At 34.9% G+C, this 26,732-nt stretch overlaps 1 protein-coding gene across 1 annotated transcript in view; it reads left to right on the top strand.

The window, feature by feature from the left end:
• The window catches only part of mrrf (mitochondrial ribosome recycling factor), a 130,773-nt gene extending 116,210 nt beyond the window's left edge, over positions 1–14,563 (top strand). The window contains exons 5-7 of the mRNA XM_028809228.2: positions 2,122–2,213; positions 10,624–10,783; positions 14,397–14,563. Of these exons, the coding sequence (XP_028665061.1) occupies positions 2,122–2,213; positions 10,624–10,783; positions 14,397–14,474 (330 nt within the window). The 3' untranslated portion in view covers positions 14,475–14,563. The remainder of the gene's footprint in view (positions 1–2,121; positions 2,214–10,623; positions 10,784–14,396) is intronic.
• Positions 14,564–26,732: the final 12,169 nt, after the last annotated feature.

Below are 26,732 nucleotides of genomic sequence, written 5' to 3' on the forward strand. Positions count from 1 at the left end.
CCAACTTCATTTTATCATGGCCACTACAATATGCCAAAAGTGCAGCACAATGGTTTCCTGTGTATCTCAGAGGTTTTGCAAATTTTTGACTAGCTTAAAATCAGATTACTGAGATGGCCACTGAATTCACTGCTATGTTTCTGTCAGAGTTCCTGATAATTTAAGAACTTTTCTGGATTTGCGGCTATGGAGCATTACAGTATCTTGCTAAAAAGGGCATTTGCAAATTGGTAAGTTGCTGCCATGAATAGAAGTACTAACTAAAAATAATGTAATCAGGGGTGTATGATCACTCAATTATCAGTTTTTCCCATTATGGTAATTAAAACAATCAACAACACACCCCTAATGGGACATCAGATTGAATGTAGGTTGAATGAGAGGGTGTCTGCTTCACTTTCCAGTCAGGACGTCAGAAATGTGAAGAGATTTGAGCAATTTTACTTTCACAAATAACCGAGACACTTTTGTTGAAATAAAATAATTTATTTATAACATAAGGATAGATAGAAGATGGATATATGCAATATATATATGGACAAAAAGACAACAATACAAAACATAAAATTTTGAAGGCTTAGTTGAACTTTTTTCTCCTATAGAAAAATACACATAACATATGAATTCTGAGTTTTCGATTCATGTGTTCAAGATGGATAAGTTCTTTAGCTATTTAAGTTTCTGTTATACAGTGGCATTTGCTCACAGCAGCCTCTGCGCTGGGTTACCAACCACCACCACCACACATAGCGCTCTCTCTCTCTCTCTCACTCTCTCAGTGTGTGTATGGATATGAGATGCTGCTCTGCACTTTCTGACTGGGTTTAGGAAGATACTCATCCTTCATAGGGTCATTATCTTTTAGTTAAATTTACTCCAAAGACATAATACATTTGCTAGCTTTGTCCTGTCTATTAAATTACAATTAATATCTGGTAGTTCTCAGAATCAAAGAAATGCTTATGGTTGAGCTTTTCAGCATGCTTTCTTTCTTTGTTCAGGAGCTCATCTTCTTCCTCACCTTTGGTCACAACTTGCAGGCTGTACTGCAGTTGTCCTTGGTAGCTAGCAAATTTATGTCTGCTAGGCTGAATGGTGATTAGTCAGCTCTTGCCATTAGCAAGGCAAACAGATTAACATACTATCTCTAGCACTCTTGCTCAAGCACTTGCTGTTTCTTAACTCCAGTATAGACAAGTACTCCACCCTTCCAGGGATTCCATGGATTGCATCAACCTCTGTTGCGGCCACAACTTATCGACTATGTTTTCTGGCTATCGGTGGCTAGAGTTGAACTGTAGCTTCATGACAACAGAGTTAGTTAGGGCGTGGTTGAGGATTTTAAAAGAAGGAATAGAAGTCTTGTCATTGGCTTCATGGGTGCACATAAGCCCATTTTCTTGGTTGACCACTGATACAAAGTTTTGTCCATCAATGTTGCTTATCCTTAATTTATAGCCCTTTGTTCAGAACTTGGGTCTCCAGCTCATGCCTAAATGAGACATTCCTGCTGATTTTATAAGGTCTGGTATCGATGATCATGTCAGATAAGGCATAAAGCTGCATTCAGGTGAAGGGCCCTGTCAGACATGCTGAGACTTTACAGCTGGAAGTAAGAGTTTATGGCAGCAGCTCACTAAACTAGGGTTCCAGCCTGGCAAAATGGATAATGCCAGTCTATCCTGCACTTCACAGTACTGAACATTTCCCAATTCTTTGAAGGCAACATCATTCAAATTGTATTTGTAAATTACCAATTTTTACCAAATATTTTAATCAATAACTTATTTTATAGATTTTGTATATTGTATGCATCTGCTTGCACTGTTAAGATTTTTGTATTTTTATTATTCAAGTTATAATGCAGACGTCTTCCCAAAGCATCTATCAGGAAAAGCAAGAGAAAATAAATTGTGTTATTACTTTCTTTCACTCTTATTTGTGTTAGATGTAAATATGACAATTCACTGTGTGTTCAAAGTTAGTCTCAATCACTATAAAATCCTGATAGCTTTGAAAACATTTTATCATGTTGTAGAAAAGTGAGGAAGGCTAAAACTCTTGTACCAGATGGCAGTAATTACTATACTAATACCGCAAACCTTTTGATCTTACTTGTAGGCTACAGAGTCTGCTTCTATAGCCATCAGAGAAAGTGGAATGAACCTGAACCCAGAGGTTGATGGAACAGTAATCAAGGTGCCAATTCCTAAGTAAGTAATTGAAGACTATTTCTTTAGTAAACCTTAAAAAAATAAACTGTGTCCTGGACAATCTATACAGTTGGTGCTTGTTTTTTATTTGTTTTATAACAGAAATGCTTCTTATCAAGCCACAAATGGAGATGATAATGCATTTTGTGCTACTGTTGCACCTCTCTTACTGAAAAGACAGGCTGACAGAGCGTTTATGACATTATTATGAAATTTGTGAAACTTGTTCACCCCCATCAGAGGGTGTAAACCTGCGTCCACCAGTCCACTCATTTACTGCTATTGCCTCTCAGTCCAAGAGTACTTTGCTTATATGCTGGCACAGATGCTGTCTATGTGTATTGTACAATTTATGTAGTTTTCAATTTTTTCCCCATACATTCTGGCCTTTTTGTTGTGTTCCAAAACAGTCCGCTAGATTGACTGCAGAGTCTAAAATTAGCTAATTATGAATGAGTGTGGTGTACCTTACAATGGATTCTGCTAACATAGGCTCCGTCCCACTGTGATTCAGAACTGAGTTACTGGGGTTTCATAATTCAGTAGGTGAGGAAGTGATAAATTGCTTTTTATTTGAACTTGTTTCTGTGAATCATGAATTGCATAATTGAAAATGATGCCTTTATAAGAATATAGTGCATTTTATTTGCATAAGAATTAGGGTTAGGGTTATTTTCAGATGCTTTATATAAAGATTAGATATTTAAACTTTTTATTTTGTCCCCTAGCTAAGTGTAAATTGATGCACTTGATGGCAATATGTTTATCATTAGTTTTGATAACAGTCTGTGAGTGTCTGGTGAATAAATATCTTTCTATAGATTCAGCTGTCGAAACCATGGCTGAATCAGATTTGGTCACTTGTCTTCTGCTCTACTAAAGCAGTAAGCCATTCAAGAACCAAAAGGAGCCATGTAATCAGTAGTTTGTGAGTACAAAGTGCACAGACTTGATTGACACAAGCTTATTATGATGTCTTGCATTTAAACATTTTAGGATGGCAGGAGTAGCCCACTGTGTTAATGTAAGCAAGCTGGAGAGAAGCGGGAATTAATGCAAGTGTTGAAGACTTTTACTAATGATACCTTGCAAAAAGCTGCAGTTTTCATCTAGTGCCTGCTTAACTAAGAAGCTTGATATATCTAAAGAAAATAAAACTTAATGTATTCACTATATTTTTTATCACAACCTATTAATTAACATTATTCATTTAAAATTATTAATATGAAAACAATATGTGAATTAATCTTAATCTGCTGTGCAAATGTATCAATAAAAGGATGACAGCTTCTTTAACTGAGTAACATCTATTGTTGTATATTACCAGAGTGTTTGGCTTTTCATTTCCAGGGTGTTCAGCATTTTTCTAAATGTGAGAAACAGGTGACAAATCGACTTTGCCAAAGAATTACTCTTACTTTTCCCTCTGCGTCCTACCTGGCAGTTTGTAATTGACTCAAAGACAAACTTTAAATGGCTCGAATGAAGCAAAAAGCCACAGGTTTCATTACTTTTAAATTTCACTTTCATACATTTGAACTTTTACAGTGTAAGTGCAAGTGATTACTACAGCTAAGTACTGGAATTAAGAAAAAAACATTGACACTATTTGACAATTTTCCAGACAGCCAAATGCAATAAGTAGTAGTTTATTTTAAAAGATATATTTTATAAATATGTAATGAAAATTAATCACCATCAAAAAGATTTGTTTTTATTTTTGCTTTGATTAGGGAATATGAATAGATCAGTGCTAATTAATCAATTTATTAATTTCTGACTTTCCCATTTGCAAAGCTAATAATTACATATGTTGGTAAGGCTCCCATTTTATTTTTATACTTTTCTCTGTAGATCAGGGTTTCCAAATTTTAGGCCTATATCAAGGTAAATGAAGCATACCTGTTCTAAAACAGAAAAAATTCAAACTTAGTGATAAACAAGGATTACAGAAATATAACAATTGTTTGTGTCAGCATAATCCTATACAACACAAGACAGACTAATATAATACAGACGATGTAACTCTTAGTTTTTTATAGTTTTTTGTGGTTTTCTGATTTTAGAAGCTTTTGTATTTAATGGATCTTTGTTTACAATTTTTACATTGTATATTGAATATATTTTTTCATTTTGTTCTTTCTAATATAACACATGAATCATGTTTTTTTAAATAGCTTGAAATGATTAGATTGTGTTAACGGGCATTATCAAGAAGTGTAGAATACATTCAAGTAATTATTCATTTGACATAATCTAATCAAAAGTTTTTGGACTGACCAATAACATACAGTACATTACATTTTCTGCATTGTGGCATTTCAGAGATTTCTGAAAATTATTCAAATAATTTTGAAAAACCAAAGACCCAACTGCAAAAACTGCTATAGATTATTTTTGCTTGGGTATGAAGTTGATGGATACTTTTAGGGGCTGGAGAACTGTGGGTGTTTAACAACTTTGATCAATAGAAGTACCCCTTACTATTGATCTCTGTACTGTCTTCTACCATGAGAGATTCCATAATGGGAATTTCATTGTATTGTATTGTATTGTGCTACCAATGAAAAGACATACAGATATGCCAGAACTGTGTTGCTCCTTGAAAAAGTTAAATACCTCTGCTCGAAGAGACAAGAAGCAACTTATATTGTAAAAGTGAATGTCTTTACTTCAGTTGTATTTATGCATATATTGTTTTCTTTCGAATATGTATATAGTGTGTTTTATAATTTCACATGTAATAATTGGTTAACATGTAATAAATGTTTTCTCCATACAGCTTGAAATTTATTTACATGAAATATTTGGTTAAGTACTGCTTTGGATAAAAGTACAAGCATATCAATATTGCAGATGATATAAATACAATTCACAACAATTTTGCATTTGTATTATTCTTTAAAAAAAAATTCAAGCCTTTATGGATCTTCTGATTGTTTCTGAATTCTCTAACATTGTTTTAATTGAAAATAAAAAAATATAATTTACTACCAATTGGAATAATTATTTCTATCTTGCAAAATAATTTTATGATGATAATCTTGTTACCAATAAAAATAAATTTGACCATACACCTCAATAAAACCACTTGTAAAGTCATACTTAAAGTCAACAACCCTTTCATAATAAGCCCCATCACTTTGAAATTTACCTGGAGTAAACAGTTGGTCAGCAATGTTTAATTTATAGCTTCTTAACTTTTTAAAATCAATTTATTGAATACATATTTAAAAAAAATACCTTGAATCAGTTTTTTAGATAAATTAAGCCAAATTTCTGGACTGCAATAAAACAATCAAACTGTTATTTTAGTAAAGTGGTAAAATGTTTGCATACTTTGCCTGTATAAAAATGAACACATGCAGTGGCACTGTTGTAGTATTTTGATTTATGCTTTTTCTTCATAATTGCAGAAGAGCATTTGAATCCTAATACAGTTAACATACCATTTAGGACTATGCCGATATTTTTCACTGGGTACTTTAGATTTTCTCCCGCATTCCAGAGACTTAGTTGTTAAGTTGAATGGCAACTCTGAATTACCTGCGTATGAATGATTGAGGATATGTGTGCCTTAGCAGACTGAAGTCTGATCCATGAAAGATTCCTGCTCAGGTGTTGTTACAATAGGCTGAAGCTCCTTGTGACTCTGATCTGGATAAGTCAATTCTGTGAATGGAAAATTGGATTGTACTTTTAAAATACATACCCCAAAACACACTACAATATCTTTATTTATATTATTAAGTTATTTACCAATACAGTTTTTGGGAATTATTACCATTGTTTCAGCTGCCATCTTGTGGATTTTTTTTTAAGGTGCTCACAACCATTTCCAAGAAAATAATCCAATATTAAAAATAACAAAGCCTGGGATGTGTTACTTATTACTTAGAATTGGCATCTTAATTTGACGGATGCCCCAATTTAAAAAAATATTATTCAAGTACAGTGTTCAAATACTACTTTAAACAAGCTTTAGTTGAACATGTGATTGTGACATTTCTTTATTTGAAAATTAATATTGATTAGCTGGAAGTATTATAACTTTATGTGGTTTCCAGTGTTTTGTAAATATCTCAACTAATATAGAATATTTAGCAGAACAAAGTATTAGGCATAGTATATTCATTGATTTTTCCTGGATAGAAATTGTGCTTTTGTTGAAAAAGCAAATTACTCTTACAACATACCAGACTGAATTTATTTTTTTTAAATTACATGGCTAAATTAATTTTGGAATGGAAAATAATTGTTAGTCTGCAGAATTGGTGGTAGAATGATTTGCTCATTGTCTTTTACTTTGTTACATCAAAAAAAATTTGCATTTTAATATAATCTTACAGTATTTGCAAAAGAAAAACATGTTTAATTTGTGGTGAATGTTTGTAATAAAATGCATATATATTATAATGTTAGGGATGTTGGTATTTGAATATAACTTGCATGTGTGTAAAAATGTTACCTGGTATATTCAAATGTTAAAGATACATCACAAGTTACATTAACTTCTGTGTCGACACAGTGACAACCTTCACATCTTATATAACTCTGTAATGGTCAGTGTGATTTTTCTGCTCTGTTTTGTGCTGGGCTGGTAACATCACTTCAAGAGATGTCCACTGAATCAACAAATTAATTAAATGGGCAGGCTCAGTTATGAGACACACACTCTGGACCCCCTGGAGATCGTAGCAAAGGAGAGAATGCAAACAAAACTGAGTGCCATTATGAACAATGCTGCTCATCTTCTCTCTGACACAATAAAACAGGACTTTTGGCCAATTAATTTTTCAGCATAAGTGAGTCAAGAAATGCTACAGGGGCTCCTTTATACCAACGGCAATACGTCTGCATGATGCCTCACAGGGACTGGGATTGAATAACATTTTTTTTTATATACACTTTCTTTATAGTCTTTCTGGTGTGTGTTCAGACCAAAGTAAATGTGTATATTTATTTACAATTATTTACTTACTTACTTACTTATAATAATATTTATATAGTGCCTTTCCCAACGCTCTCCTATTTATGTATGTATTTATGTAAAGAGCTTCTGTACAAAGCCAAATTTCCCCGTGGGGACAAAAACCAGGTGATGCCTGAAAAAATAGCAAACAAATCGTGGAGTACACACTGACATGACCATTGTGATACAGCCCTCTGTTTTGATAATATACAGATTTCTTTCCATTCAATCTACCAATGCTGGTGACAACTTTCTTGGTTCATTCAAGGGTTTTAGGGCAAGTTGCAGAACTAGTAACATGACACTTTTTCAACAGTTATTGAACTGAGCATTTTACAAAAGCACTTGCAACAGGGTATTGTTCCATGTATCCCCTCACGTGTCAACTAAAAGATGCCTATGCAAATGTTCAGCTACACTGTCAAAATATGCTATTCCAGTGAATACAGTGCATCTTCTACCCAACAAAAATACAGATAACAAAACTAAACGAAACAATATGTTTACAGGGACTTCCCACTGCCTTCATCTCACTGTGTTTGCTGCTGCTAAGACTAGGGCAGGATGTGTATCCTTACTGCACACTGCGCTACTATCATATGCCAACCTATACATGTGTGTGTGCGTGTGTAGTTGCTTACTTTTTTTAGGTGTACTTTAATAGGATTTTCAAAATATTTTGTACTACTTATTTACAGTCTGTTATATAATTTTCTTTTCAGTCTAAATGTGTTTTCTACTTAGGGGAATATCTGCTGTATATCCATGTATAATCTGCATTAGTGCAAAAATTGTGGTTTTATCAGCACTGATAATTTGAAAAACTTGTGCACACATCCTAATGTAAAATACTAATATTTAATTCTGCTGTAATTTATTTTTGCTACTTATTAATACTTTTATATATGTTGGCTGTTTTTTTTGTGTGTGTGTGTTTGTTTTTAAGATGGACAAAATTCCATTTACAGCTGTTATTGTACACAAGAATGATTTGCATTTCAAATTAATGACTTCTGTGATTAGAGTTGATTGAATAAATTAACTCAGTGTTTGCAGTAAACAGATGTAGAGTTCTGCATGGATTTATTTGTAAAACACACCATTTTAAGGATTTTTGTCCCCAGGTACATAGTACATATTTAATGCAAGGGTTTAAATATTTTACTCCTTAAAAGCAAATAGCCATCCGTACATTTTCTGAATGTGCTTAATCCATTGTAGAGTTTATTCACCCAAAGCTTATCCTTGCAGCATCACACACAAGGCAGGATCCAGTCCTGGATAGTGTGTCAGCCAGTGCAAGTAAATATACTCTATATGGGTGCCTTAAATTTTCATAAAATAATGTATAATCAAATTGCAACATATAATAAAATCTAACAGGATTTTTTCATTTAATTAGAAAACATACATTCAGTGCCTTTTAAGGAGGCATGCATAATATTCACACATTTATAAGCAAAATCATGAAAAAAACACCTAAGTAACCAAATAGGCTTGTTATTTGCAGTAGGTAGCATTATTTTAGTCAGTGTAATAAAGATTGTTGTGGTGATCATACATATCTAATGACATGCCACATTAGGTGTCCTTTAGAGAGATAGTATGCAACCCCAAGGTGGTGCGGGAGGAGATTCCAGACCAGGCAGGTAGACATAAGTGGGCCACTGTCACAAGGTGTAAGGTAAATGGTGTACACTGTCTTGGAGTATCAGACCCAGAATTGGAAGTGTAAAACCATTTTCAGGTTTTAGCAGAACTGGACGGTGTCTGAAGATTCTGAGGTGGTAAGCAGGCATGAGGAGCCGAAATGGCCACCTCAAAACCAGTTCCAAAAAGACAAGAGGTAGTGATAGTTGGGGACTCAGTCATTAGGGGGATTGAAGCACAGGGATGCGTGACATCATCATAGGGAGGACTGGAGGAAAGAAGGGAACCCGGAAGCGGCAGGGACTTCAGGTTAAGGTGGTGTTTTCTTGTCTTTCCTGTTAAAATGAAAGAGAGATCAGTTAGTACACTGTCGTCGTCCCCTGCCTTGTGGTTTCGCGCTGCTCGTCGGGTTTTTTTAGCTGCTCCCTAATCGCTTGTGTGTGACAGGGTATTCTGTAAGTTCTGCAATCAAAATTTAAAGAGTTAGGTGTAAGACTGAGGAGCAAAACTGACAAGGCAGTCCTCTCTGAAGTTCTGAAGGCTTAATTCATGGCTCAAATCTTGGAACAGATGCGACGTATTCCACCATGACGGGTTACATCTGAACCGGAGCGGCACCAATGTGTTGGGGGAGGCGTATGAGTTGGTTAGTCTAGGGTTGTTTAAACTAGGGAATTGGGCAAAGAGTTTAGGACAGACCAGGTTTAGAATTATACATGAAGGAGCGAACAATAGTTTAAAAATAAAAATGCATAGTAATGTAAACTCTAATCCAATCATTAAATGTAAAAGTACAATGAGTAAAACATTAAAAATAGCTTCACTTAATCCTAGAAGTATCAAAAATAAAACAAGTGAGGTAGAGTTTTAAGTAACAGAGGATAATTATGATATTACAGCAATAACAGAAACCTGGCTAAATAACAAAGAAGGGGATGAGTATAACATAGAGGGATATACATTTTTAGGAAGGATAGACAGAACAGAAAAGGAGGTGGGGTTGCTGTTTATGTCAAACGAAGATCTCTTCAGTTGGATGATAAGCCCCATCTTAGTGAGGACATGTGGCTTTGCTTGGAAAGCATTTGGGAAAGAGGCCTTATTTTAAGAATGTGTTACAGACCACCCAATGCTGTCAGTAATTTCATTATACCTTTTTTTTTGTAATATTAAAAAGGCAAGTCATTCTAGTCATGCAGGGCTTTAACTATATGAATATTAACTGGGATAACCTTGCAGATAGCGGAGTACAATAGCAGGAGTTTTTAGAAGTAATCAGTGACTGTTTTTTAACACGGTATGTTACATCAACATGGGGTGAAGCCTAGATTTAGCAATTTGTAATAACCAGGACAGAATTGATGGTATAGAGGAGACTGAACCACTACAGTCTAGTGACTATACTATAATAAAGTTCTCAGTGTTTTTGAAGAGTGTAGATGTTAAAAAAAAAAAAACTTATAAGACTAATAACTCCAATGTGAATTGTAGGGTGTATGAAAACATGGGAGTAGCTATAAAGAAGGATATTAGGGAGGCTAAAAGACAGAGAGGAATATAGCAGATAAGGCGAAAGATGACCCAAAGAGATTCTGCCATGCATCCATCTTAGCAGTTTAGGATCATCTAACAAGTCTTTTGAAATACTGTAATTGGGCATTATAGTTTTTTTTTTCTTTAAATTAATACTCTTGACTCTGCTTTTGGAAATCATTCATGATAAGGTGGTATAATGTTACAAGATGTAAGCCCAAAGTGAGCTGTGTTTGTATTCTGTCTTATGACTAGAGTTACAAGAGAGCACCGTGAGCACCTTGCTAAGCTTGCCAAGCAGTTCACCAACAAAGCTAAAGAATCTCTAAGGAAAGTGAGAACCAATGCTATTAGTGAAGCTAAGAAGTCAAAAGCATCTGTTTCTGAAGATACAATCAAGCTGATTGAAAAACAGGTAACACTTTAACAACATTTCTCAAATATACATTGTGCTTTGTTACTGGCAGGTGGCACATATCTTTTGTCTGTCACTCATCACTAATCAATTATAAACATGAAACATTTCTAATTTGCTTTTTCCTCACATAGTTTCACATGTATAACTTGTTGGCAGTATTTTTCATGTGTTTTCAACATAGCTGGTTTAGACATTTGTAATCAATTAAATTAATTTTATACCAAAGAATGTTAAATAATTTGCCAACATCTCGTATACAAAATTACATTCAGTAATATGAGAAGACACTGTTTGTGACCCTGAATTTAATTAAGTGGATTAGAGAATGCTATGTCCAAAACCTTTACAGTATGCATGAAATTCATTTTATTTAAATGTACACTTAAGGATGGTAATTCAAAAATGAAAGTTAGGTTATCATGTCATTTGATAAGGAAAATGCAGTTAATGTGTAAAGTATTTTTATGTTTATTAAATATACATGAACTGTTTTTATAATTAATATTATATTACTATAAACTGAAATGATACATTTAGTTGTCTGTTTTGCTTATTTTATAGCATTCTTAAATACCACTTCAAATTTCAAGTACACTTAGATCATATGCCTGTTCCAGTGAGTATCACAATAAAACGTCCCGAGTTGGAGAATGGAAGCTATCCTATTCCTAGCAGCATTCTCCTTGTACACAAGGAAGGAGATTCCCAGAACAGCTAGGATTTATAATCCTCCCAGTAAACCACACCTAGTTCATCTCCAGCTGGGGACATCCAAGGATCTTCTCAGTAGAACCCTGAACTACCTTATGTGGCCATTCTTGATCTCCTCGCCTTCATGTGGAGAAGTGTGCTTAACACACTTGTAGGGGAACTTTGTTTTGGCTGAGATCTCACTTTTTTGATCTCTATCCTACACTTGTCATCATAGCTGAGGATAGGGACTGATCAGTAAATTGCAAGATTTTTATGAGAACTCCGCTCACATTTCAGTACCACTGCATTATACAAAATCTATATTGCTGCCTTTCTTTCTTTAGTGTATTGGTCAGTGTTGCAAATGCCCCTGTTTTGCCATAATCTGACCCTGAGCTATTTGTTCCTTCTCTTGGGGAAATGTTTCTCCCCTCACCTCTAAAATATGATCATCTGTTTTGAAAGAGGTTCTAGAAGCTGATGTGACTCCTGGCAATGTCACTCGGCTACATTCTGATCCAGTTTATACCAGAGATAACAGTTAGATGACAGCCAGTGGACAATGTAATTTGTAAATTGTTGAAATGCATTCCACAAGTTACCAAATTAGGCAGTTTCCAAGCCTTAATAACTGGCATAATTTAAGAGGAGGACCGTGAAAATCATAAATATTTTGTTCTTGCTTTAAATTGATCTGACTTGCCAAATATGCTAACTCAATTCTTTCTTTACAAATAAATAGACTGAAAGGCTAAAAGCAGTGGTCTTGCAGGAGTCCCCACTAGAAAAAATCGAATAGGTGAACATGTTTCTTTCCTAAGTTTACAAAATTTTTGTAGACAACATGTCAAGCATTTGTGCTGTCAGAATGGTCCAGTCTAATGTTTATCAGCCAGGGTGGAGTCCACATAGTTTTTCCAGAATCAAAAGTTTATTCTTCAATACTCCAATATAAGATTGTCTAGAAGAGTTGTGTAATCACATGGTAACTTCAACACTCCTTATTGCCCCATTTAAAAATAAATAAATAAAAACAAGGATCTTTTAAGCACCACTGTGACAACAACCACATAAGTTAACTCGGTCTAGTCAGATGCTTCAGTTTACTGCCTTCTCCAATGAATGGTGTATCTAAAAAGTTTAGGAGTCTCTCAAAGTTCCTGAAAGTTTTCGTTCCAGCTCTTGGTGATATCTCTCGTTCAGGTCTCGTTGCTGAGTTGCCTGGGTAATGCTTCATCTGCCTATTTTGAGTTATAAAATGGTCTGCCAGATCCTCTTCCATGGTGCTGAAAAGTTGTACTGTTATCTTACAAAACTCCTTCCACACAGCTCTCTGTTATATAACTCTAATAGCTCTCTGTGCGACTCTAAATGTTGCATTATAATAATCCTCACAATTATTGCAATTATGTATCAAATATTTTACTCAAAAACAACTTAAAATTCTGTAAACATTTAGTTGATATAAAGAGAGGTGGGCAGTTACACTATATCTTCTGACATCTAAGACCAAAAAGGATAGGGCAGAAGGATAAAAATATTAAACACCATGTTTAATGCGTTAGGCAACTATGAGTGATTATAAGCAGTGCTAAGTGTCACCAGCTCCACATTTTCTTTTAATCATTTTGCTTTGTGTGCCCAGAGAACCTCAGGTTTGTGAACAACAACAACATTTATTTATATAGCACATTTTCATAGAAATAATGTAGCTCAAAGTGCTTTACATGATGAAGAAAAGAAAAAAAGACAAAGTAAGAATTAAAATAAGACAGCACTAGTTAATATAGAATAAGAGTAAGGTCCGATGGCCAGGGAGGACAGAAAAAACAAAAAAATTCCAGACGGCTGGAGAAGAGCTGTGTTTTCAGGTGTCACATTTGTGTGTGAGTCTTTATGTTCTAGTTATAATATAAAAATGTCAACAAAAGTATAAATATTAAAAAAGCATGTAAAATGCAGACATACATGTTAACACCTAGAAATTTTTATCTACATTATAACTTATTTAAATATGTTTGGATTAATGTTTAATATGAGTATTCGAACCTTCATTTTTTGATAATTTGACAGTCCTGTTTAGAGAATGAGGTCCTTTTCATCACTGATTCTCATACAATTAATGAAAGAAGAACTAGACTGACAGATGAAAAAGGTGGAACGCTCCTTTCTATAGAAAATAAATGTCCCTTATTAAACAATGAGTTGACAGGGAGATCTGTAAAAGCTGAGCCAGGGAGTAGTGATTTTTGTTTTCAGAGTTGTTAAAGGTGAGGCAGTGAAGCCAGGAGGTTAAAGAATTATACACAGATGTCTTTTTTTCAGATTTACATGCATTCCTTTTAATGGTTTATTAGTAATAATGCAATATATTTAAAATCAAAGTTGTAAAAAGAAACTCAGTTTTGTACACTTTTTTATGTTGAGGTATATGGAGATTTTATTATTGTTACTATGATTGATTTTTTGATGTGTACCTTATTATACAAGAATTGCAGCTCCTTATTTAAAATTCTTTAATTTTGCACAAATTTACACTTCATGTTGTTTTATTTATTCATATAGGCTTAGTAAAATGTTTATTTGAGCAGTTTCATCATGGTAATTTTAGATGATCATAGTAACTGAAGTGCATTAATGAAAATTGTTAATTTAGGGCTTAGTAATTTTTAATGAGACAAAATGAAATAGACATCAATATCGTCAGATACTAAACATTTCAGTATTGGAATCGGAAAAGAAAACAGTTAATAGCACATTTTTTTAAGATTATGTAAACCATTCAGACATTTGAAAATTAACTATAGTAAATATAAAGTAATTTCTTGTGTGTGTCTTACTTAATAAAACCAATGATGTACAAATGTATTAAGTCTATTGATGCATATGCTAATTTGCTGTAAATTCTGTGTTACAGATACAGCAGATGACAGATGACTTTTCTTTAGAAATTGAAAAGCAGCTGACAGCAAAGACCAAAGAATTATTAGGATGAGTAGATAAGAGTTTTTTTTAATGTTTGTACTTACTATAAGGTAAATGTGATTCTAACTATGCTAAAGAAATAAACAGAAATAAATCATACTGGCCACTTCTTAAGTGTAATTTTTTTTCTTTGTATTTTTGAATTTCAATCATATAATAATTACACCACTTACATAAATTGCTTTACATAAACATATCATGGAATATAGAATATTTCTTCAGCATTTTGCTTTAAAAATTCACTGTTTTGATATAATTTGCATTTGTTCCCCTCCTTAATCAAGACCACTGAGGAATCTGTTCTGCCACTAACCAAGTATTATTCAAATATCCAGACAGCTGTGACACTATGAACTGTTACTTGTAACATTGCATGCATCAATTTAAAGTGTAAATTTTTAGGACAAGTTGCAATTGTTTTCTGGTAGAGTATAAAATATCAAATGTCTACAGGCATAAAGCCAATATGAAATTTCCTCTGATTGTGTGGTAGTCACCAGACACCATCTGGAAGTTGGTGTTATCAAACAAGCATACTAAAACTAATGAAATGATTAACCTTTCCATCCATGCAGTTTCTGACTTTATTTGATCTGCTTTAGACTCACAAGGAGCTTGAACCGATCACTGCAGCGAAAAGCATGAAACAGCCTTGTACCGTGAACCTCAGACCCCTTTAGAGTCACTGAAGTGCCCAATATCAATCCAAACATTTTGATAAGACACCAATCAGCCTAGCATTGATCTGTAAATTCTACTTAAGAAATACCAATAAATTTGAAGGTTTCTAAAGTACAGTCATTGATTACAGTATTTGGTATCTTATTCCATATCAAGGTTATTATAGGATTGTCTTTTTATTCTAATATTTATATATTATTTCTGAATATTACTGGGAAATTGTTTAGTTTTAGTTCTTATTCATAATATATTTAAATTTTTAGTTTAGTTTTTCTTTTTCACTAATCATTTTATAAAACATTTCAATTTTAGTCAGGCAGTCAGTATACTTTATAATGGTTTTAGTAATTATGGTATGGTTAGAAATATTATTTAATAAAATTTTGTGTTGCAATCAAAAAGAACTGTAGACTTAGTGGGTTTAGATATAATATTTAATTTTAGTACAAGCCTATAGGAATGTCCTGTTAAAACCAAGCAAAAACAAAACCAGATAGTGAATATGAACAGTTTTGAGAGATACTTATATTTTTTGATCAGATGTACTCAACAATCTGCACTTTAACCTGCAAATTAACAATCCATATGGAACTGGAATAAAGCAAACAACAAATGGCTAAAGTAGCCTAATACTGCAGAAATGTAAAGGAGAGAAAATAGCTTATTTCTGTTTTCACAGCATCATGCTGCCAAAATATTATATAAGTATACTTTCTAACACTTCATGGCTCCTCTAAGGTGACTTCAATATTCACGAGCAGGGCGGAGCTTCTGACAAAAAACACAGTGGCAAACAAAAAAGCCGTAAAGGCAGTTTTAGAACAAACTGAAACTGGACCTTTGCTCAAATCTCGTGATAGTGATGATGTAAATTGGTGTATGATATGTCAGACAACTGAACCGCTGTGGTATGCATTGTGTATTCACTCGTATGAAGCTTCACTATGGTGCGACAGTAGCTGCATGACAACAAGGTAAAATAATCACAATCAAGTACAAGGATAAGCAAGACATTAGCCCTCTAAGCACTGTTTACAACGCAGCAGCTCTCAATGATCTTGTCAGGGAAATCTGGAAGTCACTAAACTCTGTGCTATGGTAGCCTGCAATAACACATAGATCATACAGGTCAGGCACTGACATTCCACCCTCTTATGTTCAAGCAACAGAAACAAAATAAGAAAAGTGCCCAAAGAAACATGCTTCTGCTGTCCCAATGGTGACACGAGTGTGTGTTGGTGACAATTATAAAACATTCCACAAGAAGGACTTGTACTAAATCTGCATCAGTAAAACAGTGGGCACTAGACATACATGTCCAAGTGTTTTTATTTTGATGGTTTGGTATTGACCTGTTTCTGTTATGCTCTTGCTTTGGGAACATTTTGCTAGTTTTAAATAGAAATCAATTAAAATTAAGTCAAAAGTTAAATAGCAGCAAAAACTGGTCACTAATTAAGGAAAAGGTTATAGTGAAAACCTACAGCAACACTGCAGCTGTCCAGGATCGGAGTTGGACACCCCTGCCTTAAACCGTAACATAGCCTCATATCCTACTGGAGTTTATTTTATAACTCTGGTTGTGAAACAGCGTCACATATAAAAGAAAAGTAGATTATGAAGTTGTCATGGGTGGCATGGTAGGCGCCACAAAGATTCAGGTTTTACACTTATAAATTAAAAACACAGTAGATATAATTACACCCTGCCTATGGGTTATGTCATTGATTAAGACAAACCGTGCATGTTAGCCTAACATGACTTGATTGATTCATAGCCACCATCAAAGATAATAGCTGAACAGCTTAAAATTAGACATAGCAGCACTTTTTTAACATCTAAATTTGTTCCCTAATCATTTGATTCCAAATTATAGTGTATGTTTTGGTGAATAATATCATGCAAGTCTTTTGGAAATGTCATGAAAATTTTGTGTTCATATTAGAATGGCTTGCAAGGATTAAAATATTTTAATGCAAGCAATCTTTTTTTATAAACAAAGAAAATAATACATTATGCCCACAAGTATTGTTCTTAATAGTTAAAAATACTCTGTGGTCTTTAAACAAATAAAAGTTTGTTTCATGTACAAGCAAGGAAAAATGGGGGGCTTTTTGTACTTGGTCTCCATATGTCAGCAATTTTAGGGCATTGTGTATCTTGGCGAACAAAACCATTTCATGATAGATGAATGAAGGAAAATCATAAGCCTCTGGCACTAATGCAGACATGCAAATTGCTTTCAGCTGATTACTTTATTTTGGTTGACATTTATCAAATAGATTACACTACATGACTGTGTTTACTACAGTGAATAAAGGAATCCTAATGAAAAAGACAGTATCAAGTGTTAATGATTTTGGTATAGAAATTACACAAACAAAACTTATAAATGTTAAAGTGTAATGTTCTGTTCACTAAATGGCAACAGTAAATAATATACCTGTACATTATGAGGTACATGATTTGTAATTTTGTTCATTAAAATTTATATCAATGTTACTGTACAGTATAAGAGCTCTGACATTTAAATGTTGTTGTTGTCCTGTAGTTCTGTTGAAATTGTGTTACTGATAAGTGAAGGCATTCACTGCATTCTGTATGAAATTATTTCATTCCTGACTAATTTTTCTTAATTTCTTGCTACTAAGAATTGCGCGGTTATTTTTTAGATGACCGAGGACTCCAGTCACTGAAAAGAAGTCTGTTTCTCAAGAGTTTATAAAGAATTACTATTTTATCTTTAAACTGTTCTTCCTCAAATTGACTCACAAATTTAACTTTATCATTTGTGATACTTTGGAAATTCTACATATTATTAATCTGGCTTTGATGCTACTTTGCCTTGAATCCTAGTCTTCTGGACAGATCTCACAAATTATTTGACTTGTTAATATTTGTTCCTTAAATACTGGAGTCCCCATAGAGATAATGTAGAATGTCTGGCGGGTGTATAGAATTCCTATGTGATATGAATATAAAACCAAATTGTAGCTGTAAATCATTTACTTTAACAAGCAGTCTGTTACTGAAAGTTACAAAGTGCTGGAATGTAAGTGGAGAAACACAATTGTCTATTCATTTAAGACAAAGAAGTCATTTTTTAAAGAATCTTTATATCATGATGATCATCCCAAGGTGTTTTACAGGCCCAGAATGGAACAACTGTTTACATGCTGTTAGCAGACAATAGGTTACGCAATTGTCAGATGAAGTTTCAAGTTTTAGGACACATTATTCAGAACTACTGGAAAATCTGACCACCAAGCTGCTACGGTTTACATTGTTCCAGCTCCTGGTTGGTACCCTCCAAGACATGAGCCCAAGACTTTGTTCTGACCAGGCCAGCATGTGCTCTGTAAATGTAGTGTAAGACAAGTTTATTTCTTGTATAGCCCAAAATCACATAAGTAATGTTTCAGTGGGCTTTAATAGCTGCTGTTTTTTGACAGCCCCACCAGTCTTGACTCTCTAAGAAGGCACGAAAAAAATGCCCAAACAAAAGAAAGATATCTTCAGAAGCACAATTCAGTAGGTTTGGAGTGCATTGGGTATGAAAAATGGGGCACGTACAACACACACAAAACAGAACACAATCTTCTTCACAGAGCAATCTAACATGGCCACCTCAGCAATACAATACAATTTACTTTGTTCTTGCACAGCACTCCTCACCAAGTGCAGGCATGGAGCAACACAACAACTCTCAAGGCAAAATGCAAGAACAGATTATACCACCAACGAAATATAGAACTGTCACATATAAGGATATGTTAAAATACATCAAAAACAAAGTAGAAACTAATTAAAAAATGAAAAACAGCACTATCACACGGACATCAGTATGACAGTTGCAGTATGACTATCTCCTCAATACATCCACAGTATAACATTATTAATCTACATAGATAACTTTTATTATGTCTGCCTGTGAATTACCATATTTAAATAGAAAGTGTTGCAGAAGAGCTTAATAAACATAAGAGAAAAGTTTCAAAGCAGTAATACTGACATCATAGGAATACCTTGTTGTACCTAAGGATTTTGTAAGACTTTTGCAAACAGATTTCAATAGGAACCAAGGGTTAGATTTTACTTGTGAGGCCTGAACACATTAATGGAACTAAAGGCAGCTACCAAAGGTTCACAAGAACAGCATACTACACTCAATGACCACCTTTGCATTATCCTTCTTTATAAATTATATGGCTATACATCAATGTATAGTACAAATCAAAATGACTGCAAACGGTGGTTTTTGGAGTTTCAGAGGTCCAAAGCTCAGATACATAGAGCAATTAAACTGCCTAAAAAGTGGAGGCACATCTTTTTCAAACTGCTTTAAAGAATGAGTGAGCTTTGGTAGTCACAGTGGGTCAGTCAGACAGCTAAAGAAGTTACTGCTGCACACTCAGAAGGTGGTCCATCGAAAATCCAATCATTTTTATTTATTTTTTGCTGATCAAATTAGATTGGTATTTGCTAGTTAATAGTAAATAACGAATAATAGTAAAAAAAAATTCAATAAGTTAATATATTTCAAAATGTATTAAATTTCATTACATTTTACGCTGAAAGCCCTCGGGAAACGTCTTTGGTCGAGTAGAAAAAACACCCTGCACGGCTTATTTCACCTTTTCATCACCTGCAAGGTTGCATGAATTCTAAAGAAGTTGAATTCAAGGGGTGTGTAGACAGTTTCTTCACAGATGTACACTCCATCAAGAACACTATGGAGCTGGATACTAGAGGGGCACTGCTGGATGGTAGTGGGGCTACTACACACAGTACATTGACATGAAATGGTCAGACAAATCATTCTTTACAGTGTTCTTAAAAATGGACAAATTCTTACATCCAATATTACTAATCACAAGCATGTAGAAACTTACCTGTGTTCTCAGGCTGCTCCTTGATATATGGAGGCTGAGTCGAGAGGATATTTCATGGCTTGTTTAGAAGAGCTTTACCGGTACTAAAAAGAGGTTTAGACATATCCAAACCATGTATTAAATCAGCCACAAAAAATGCTGTAAAATAACATTTATCAGAACAATATAACATGCAGTATGCAGCAGTGGGAGAAACGGAAGGGTGCAGAGCTTATGGGGATAAGAAAAACAAAATTGCACGAGACCACTAAGGGCACATGATGGAGTGACTGTCAAAAAGACAAGGTGTGTTGTTCTTAAGGCACTTTGTGTCACCTGAACATCAAGACTAACACAAGCAAAAAAATAAAAATTGTTTAAAGCAAGTGACTTTTGTACATAAAATGTCTAACGAGTGCATCAAATCTGAATTGGACCCATTTACTGTACAATCAAAAAAAAAAAGAAAAACAAGCAAACACTATATATGTTAAAGATGCCCCTGTCTCAGCTTTTTCTAAAGTTTCACCACTAGAATTTCTCATAGATGGAAATGAGCAGGAGATCTTGACTTGAAAAACAATCTTCTGCACCCAAGATGCAAAATGGTGAAAGCTGATGGGACCAACATACCGCCAAATGCTAAGGTGACCTTTGTCAACGACCTAAAAATCAGTATACTTTCACATTAAGATATCACCCTGGAGAACCTTATAATATGACAGAGTTCAAATTGCTACCCCTAAACAGCTTTCTTAGAAGGCCTGCTCAGTTATAGTCAGGAGACTCCTCGTTCTCAATTTTTTTTTTTTTAACAAAGCTACACTTCACAGAATGAAGGTTTAAAAAAATAATAATAAACAGAAAGGCTATATGTCTGGGAGCTGAACTGTTATCACCTGAAACTTCTGGGACTTTTTTTTTTTTTTTTTTGAAAAAATGCAAACTGCAGGCTGTTAAGCAGAATTGTTCTGAACCCCATCTTAATATCTGGAGATACAGAATGTTACAAAGTAAACATAAATGGCAGCATTGCTCCTATCTGTGATAAATCTCACAGGCTGTAAAATTAGGACCTGCTCACACCCTCAAATCAGCCAATGTTAACTATCCTATAAAAAGGATACATATGAAAGTTTAGCATGCCAACAGGGATACAAATATGCAATCAAAAAATGTGTTTCTGAGTCACTTACCAAAGTACGTGGCAATTGGCATGGTGGATAATGAAGCCTTTTCAGAATCTTATACAAGGAACTCATTTAATTTCAAACAAAAAGTTGTAGAGCTTCTAGCTCTGTACTTGTATGGAGAACACAGCCAGACTTTGCTAACCACAGCTGTGCAAGAGAATGTTATAATCTCAAGCTGACCACAGGAAAGCATTTGATGGATCAAGATCTGTCAACTGCCTGTGCAGAGTTCTCCCAAGTATATACATGTTTTGTGTTCAATCTAACCCCTGATAAAGAATGAGGCGATCATGATTCATTAATTTAAATCTTTATGCTACCAGTTTTAACTACAATTTCTTACACCACTCACACTTTGTTAGTCTAATAGTGTATGCAGTCTTTGAGAATATCACTAGAATCAGATGTAATTTTGCTGGAGGACTACCAATAAACATCATGAATGCAAAACAATTAACATAACTGCTGCCCCAAGATCCCTACACAAAGATACTTCCGCTGAGACCTATCAACTACCTGAAAATAATTAGACTGTCAGCTACGTTCATAGTGAATACTCACTATCAATCTCAGCCTACAGGACACTGGCTGGCACCATACCTCACTGACGAAGGAAACACAGTATTCTGAACCATATGGGAATTCCCCCAGACTTAAAAAAAAATGCTTATTTCTTATGGAAAGAAATTAAAAACTGCAAACTGAATATTTACAATAGGCAGCTTCAAAACTGGGTCTCCGACACATGCAGTCTACATACAATGCATAACCTTCCAGTATCAGTGAGGCAAAGGACTTTCATTGACAGCTATAAAGAATAAGTATTTAGATTTGTACTGTGCACAAAAATGTTGTACTTTTTAAATTTGTTTGCTCCTAGCCTCTATCACAGGAGCAATGTTTTTATTTATACCCATGCAAGCAAAGAGCAGCTACCTGTAATTATTTTAAGAGAAGAACAACACTTTGTAATTCTTTATTAAAAAATAAATACAGTAATCCCTCCTCCATCGCGGGGGTTGCGTTCCAGAGCCACCCGCGAAATAGGAAAATCCGCGAAGTAGAAACCATATGTTTATATGGTTATTTTTATATTGTCATGCTTGGGTCACAGATTTGCGCAGAAACACAGGAGGTTGTAGAGAGACAGGAACGTTATTCAAACACTGCAAACAAACATTTGTCTCTTTTTCAAAAGTTTAAACTGTGCTCCATGACAAGACAGAGATGACAGTTCTGTCTCACAATTAAAAGAATGCAAACATATCTTCCTTTTCAAAGGAGTGCAAAGCAAGCAGTCAAAAAAAAAATCAATAGGGCTTATAAGTATGCGAAGCACCGCCGGTACAAAGCTGTTGAAGGCGGCAGCTCACACCCCCTCTGTCAGGAGCAGGAAGAGAGATAGAGAGAGACAGATAAAAAAAATCAATACGTGCCCTTTGAGCTTTTAAGTATGCGAAGCTCCGTGCAGCATGTCCTTCAGGAAGCAGCTGCACACAGCCCCCCTGCTCACACCCCCCCTACGTCACCGCAAGAGAGAGAGAGAGAGAGAGAGAGAAAGTAAGCTGGATAGCTTCTCAGCCATCTGCCAATAGCGTCCCTTGTATGAAATCAACTGGGCAAACCAACTGAGGAAGCATGTACCAGAAATTAAAAGACCTATTGTCCGCAGAAACCCGCGAAGCAGCGAAAAATCCGCGATATATATTTAAATATGCTTACATATAAAATCCGCGATGGAGTGAAGCCGCGAAAGGCGAAGCGCGATATAGCGAGGGATCACTGTATTACAAATTGATATGTACTACATTCCAATCTCTCTTTTCTTCCATTGGTACAGGATATTTTCAGGAGCAGGAAGCAGTTTAAAACTTTCATGGAGTTCTCTCATTTTACCTTTAGGTACAGCAGAACATGGAACGTTCAGACTCAACTTGAAATGTAAGGCTGTGGCAGTTGGCTGGCAACTTTAATCTAAAATAGTTTTTGAAATCCACAAATTGGTGAAAAATGGAGAGGTAGCCAATCAGATACATTTTAGTTTTATTAACAAACATCATAATAATGAATCTATTCATCAATCACAGCTTTGAGATACAATTGTATGGCATTGGTTCACCCACCACAGTAAGCACACTTCATTTATACTTGGAGGAAAATTAACATGTTTTAAAAAAGCTAGTAGCTGAAGGCCATGCTTCTTCATCACTTCCCATTTATGCTCCCAAATTACACACACACTGAGCCTAAATCTGGTTTGAAGCATTTATAATTTAGACAAACTTTTGATATATAATCACACAAGTCAATCCAGTTAAAGGACGGGTACTCTTTAAATCATAGCATTCTAGACAGTCAAGATAAAAACAGCCAGCAAACTCAAAGGATGTTGGAACATCAGTATCTCTTGCATAGCCATCTAGAAAAATGAAACCCTTCTGTGCTTCCTAATTTTAAGGGCATGCTGAATGTCCAACTTTTCTGCTTCAGAAAGAAATATTAGCCATTATATAGAGGTATTTCATAGTTTGAGTCCTGAGTTAATGTCAGAAGGAATTATGCCAAAAGATTTTGGAGGCACACAGTTCTGCCATTCAGAGATAGGCTATGGTCATGCACTGAAACAGGTCAATATTGCCCACATTAATGACCTAATTTTTAAATTTGATGCAGGCAGTTCCAAAAATTTCTACATCAATTTTACAATAAATGTCCATCTCCTCTCGAAAATTAAAAACATTATGTTTGGCAGCTTCATACCAGGCCAAAAAAAAATTCAATTTTTCTCATCATGGTCTGCATGCCATAGAATTCAGATAAGAGCCAATATAATCCTGGTTTTCAGACAGATTGGGGGAAAACAAAGAGAGCTATTATGCTTTTCAGCCTCAAATCCCACACCTTTATGCATGGCAATTAATTTCACATGCTTAGCAAATACAAAGTTTAGCAAATCAACGCAACACTTTTGAATCTGTAAGGAGAATCAACTTATTTCCATGAAAATTTCAACCAAAAATGGCATTTTGGGCGACCGGGTTATGTTTTATTTTAAACAACTAAGGTGAAAGGTCAACATTAGATTAATAATTTTGTCTGAAGTGTCCAAGTTGTATTTCTGAGTTTGTCGAGCATTCACATAGTATTTCTGATTTGAAAACTCATATTTACCATCTAAGTATTCATGCAAGCTGATGGTACTCATAAACCAATAGCATTCACGTGAAAACCAATAGATTATGCACAAAAATACAAGATTTATGTCATGTTTGGCCCCTCTTAGACACTGTCACTGTTCAGCAGAACTGCATCCAATGGATATGGCAAACATAAAGAAGACAAAGGCTATAAAATGTGTGGGTTTTCTCTGTATTTAAAATATGAGAGAACAGCCTGATACACCACAATATACTGAAACTGTTGTTGGGAAAGCAGTTCTTTTTGTCACTTTTCTGAGCATTATTTTTTGAGATATTTGATCACTCCCTGTATTTTTAAATAGACTATTATCTAACAGTTATTATGGTTGATAATGTAGTTTTGAGTGCAGCAGAGGCGATCTTGTGTCTTTCAAGAAGGAAATGACACAACACTGCTGTTGATCATCAAGCACAAATCATTTTCACTGAAGACTGATCTTTGATAAGAATCAAAACTCTAATCAGAATGCAAAATCAGAAGCAGATAAGATGCTCTTTTTCTCTGAAATAGACAATACTCCTGAATAAGAGAAACATGCATTTTATTTGTCCCCAGGGGTAAGTTTGGCTTTTTACAGAAGCACAATAAATACAAAATATTTATGACAAACAACAAACCCACCCCCACCCCCCAATATACATCAAAAGGACTAAAAAGTAGGAAAACTGACTGGGCTGTTACATTCACATTGAGGCATTAAACAAGCACATACCTGTTAATACAAAAGAGCCCCAGTAGTGTTTCATACACTTCTGCTGAATATTTCGTTGGCTGAATGTCCTCAGTGTTGGTGTGTCAGAGGGAGGATGAGCAGTATCGTTCATAATGGCACTCAGTTTTGTTTTCATTCCCTACTTCATCACTACCTCCAGGAGGTCGAGAGTGCATCCCATAACTGAGCCTGCCTCTCTAATAAGCTTGCTAATTCAGTGAGCTTCTCAAAGTGATGTTACTGACTCAGCACACAACAGCATTGAATAATTAGTGTTGCAGAGTGTAAATGATGTCATTATTCACATTAAAGTAATGCAGTCGCCTAAGAGAAAAAGTTCGCTGTGTCCTTTAGTTTCACTTTTTATGAGACAATTGTAAAGTATCCATGATGTGGACCGCCACAACGTACTTGTAGTAATGCACCGCCTTCCCATCCACTCCCTGAATAGTGACCGGGCATTGAGGTACTGTGAAAGTCAATGACCAGTTTCTTGGTTTTGCTGATGTTTGCTGACAATTCTTTCTGCACCAAGAAACAAATGCTCTCCACCTGATTCCTATACAGTACTTAGAATGTCTCCTAACCCTTATCAATACACCCAGTAAGTGCAGAATCATCAGAATTTCCTGCAAGTGACATGCCCTGCTGTCGTATTTATAATCCAAGTTATACACAGTTAAGAGAGAAAGAGACAGTACTGTTTCTTGTGGTGTTCTATAGTCACTCACATCCACATTAGAGACACAGTCCTTGAGTGTCAGAAACGGTGGTCTGCCAGACAGATAGACAGATATCAAATTACTGTACTTGTAACTGCTCTCCTCTGCCGAACTTGGTGTGATACACCAATACATTGATTTATCAAAATATTATCAAACTACTCATATATATTAATATTACATATGAATCACAATACATGTATACAAAAATAACCAAATACATTTTATATAAATAAACCAACTTTATCAACACAAGGGCTCACCTGGAAAAGATGACCAAAAAATATAATTAAAATCCGCGAGCCTCTAGTTACGCTTAATGACTGCACACACGGTACACAGAAATGAAAAGAATGACAAATTAGAACATAAATGTATATTTACAACAATACCTAATCAGAGTTATTCATTAAAACTAAATACAAAGCTCTTTCATAAAAAATAACAGGTGAATTAAGAAAAATATTTAAATGAAAGCGGACAAGAGCTGAAACTTTACCAAGCTTCTTCTACCGAAATCATCGGCGCGACCGTAACAACATGATGAGAAGGCGCGCAAAACATACAATTAATGCCACAGCTGGGGCAAAGGTCAACAACAATAATAATAATAATAAAATCTTCTTTTCTTCTCCTTCTTTCGGCTGCTCCCGTTAGGGGTCGCCACAGTGGATCATCTTCTTCCATATCTTTCTGTCCTCTGTGAATTTCCCATCGGGATTAATAAAGTATCTATCTATCTATCTATCTATCTATCTATCTTGCTCTGTTACACCCATCACCTGCATGTCTTCTCTCACCACATCCATAAACCTTCGCTTAGGCCTTCCTCTTTTCCTCTTACCTGGCAGCTCTATCCTTATTATCCGTCTCCCAATATACCCAGCA

This window comes from Erpetoichthys calabaricus, chromosome 9 (assembly GCF_900747795.2).
Source record: "Erpetoichthys calabaricus chromosome 9, fErpCal1.3, whole genome shotgun sequence".
Classification (NCBI taxonomy): domain Eukaryota; kingdom Metazoa; phylum Chordata; class Cladistia; order Polypteriformes; family Polypteridae; genus Erpetoichthys; species Erpetoichthys calabaricus.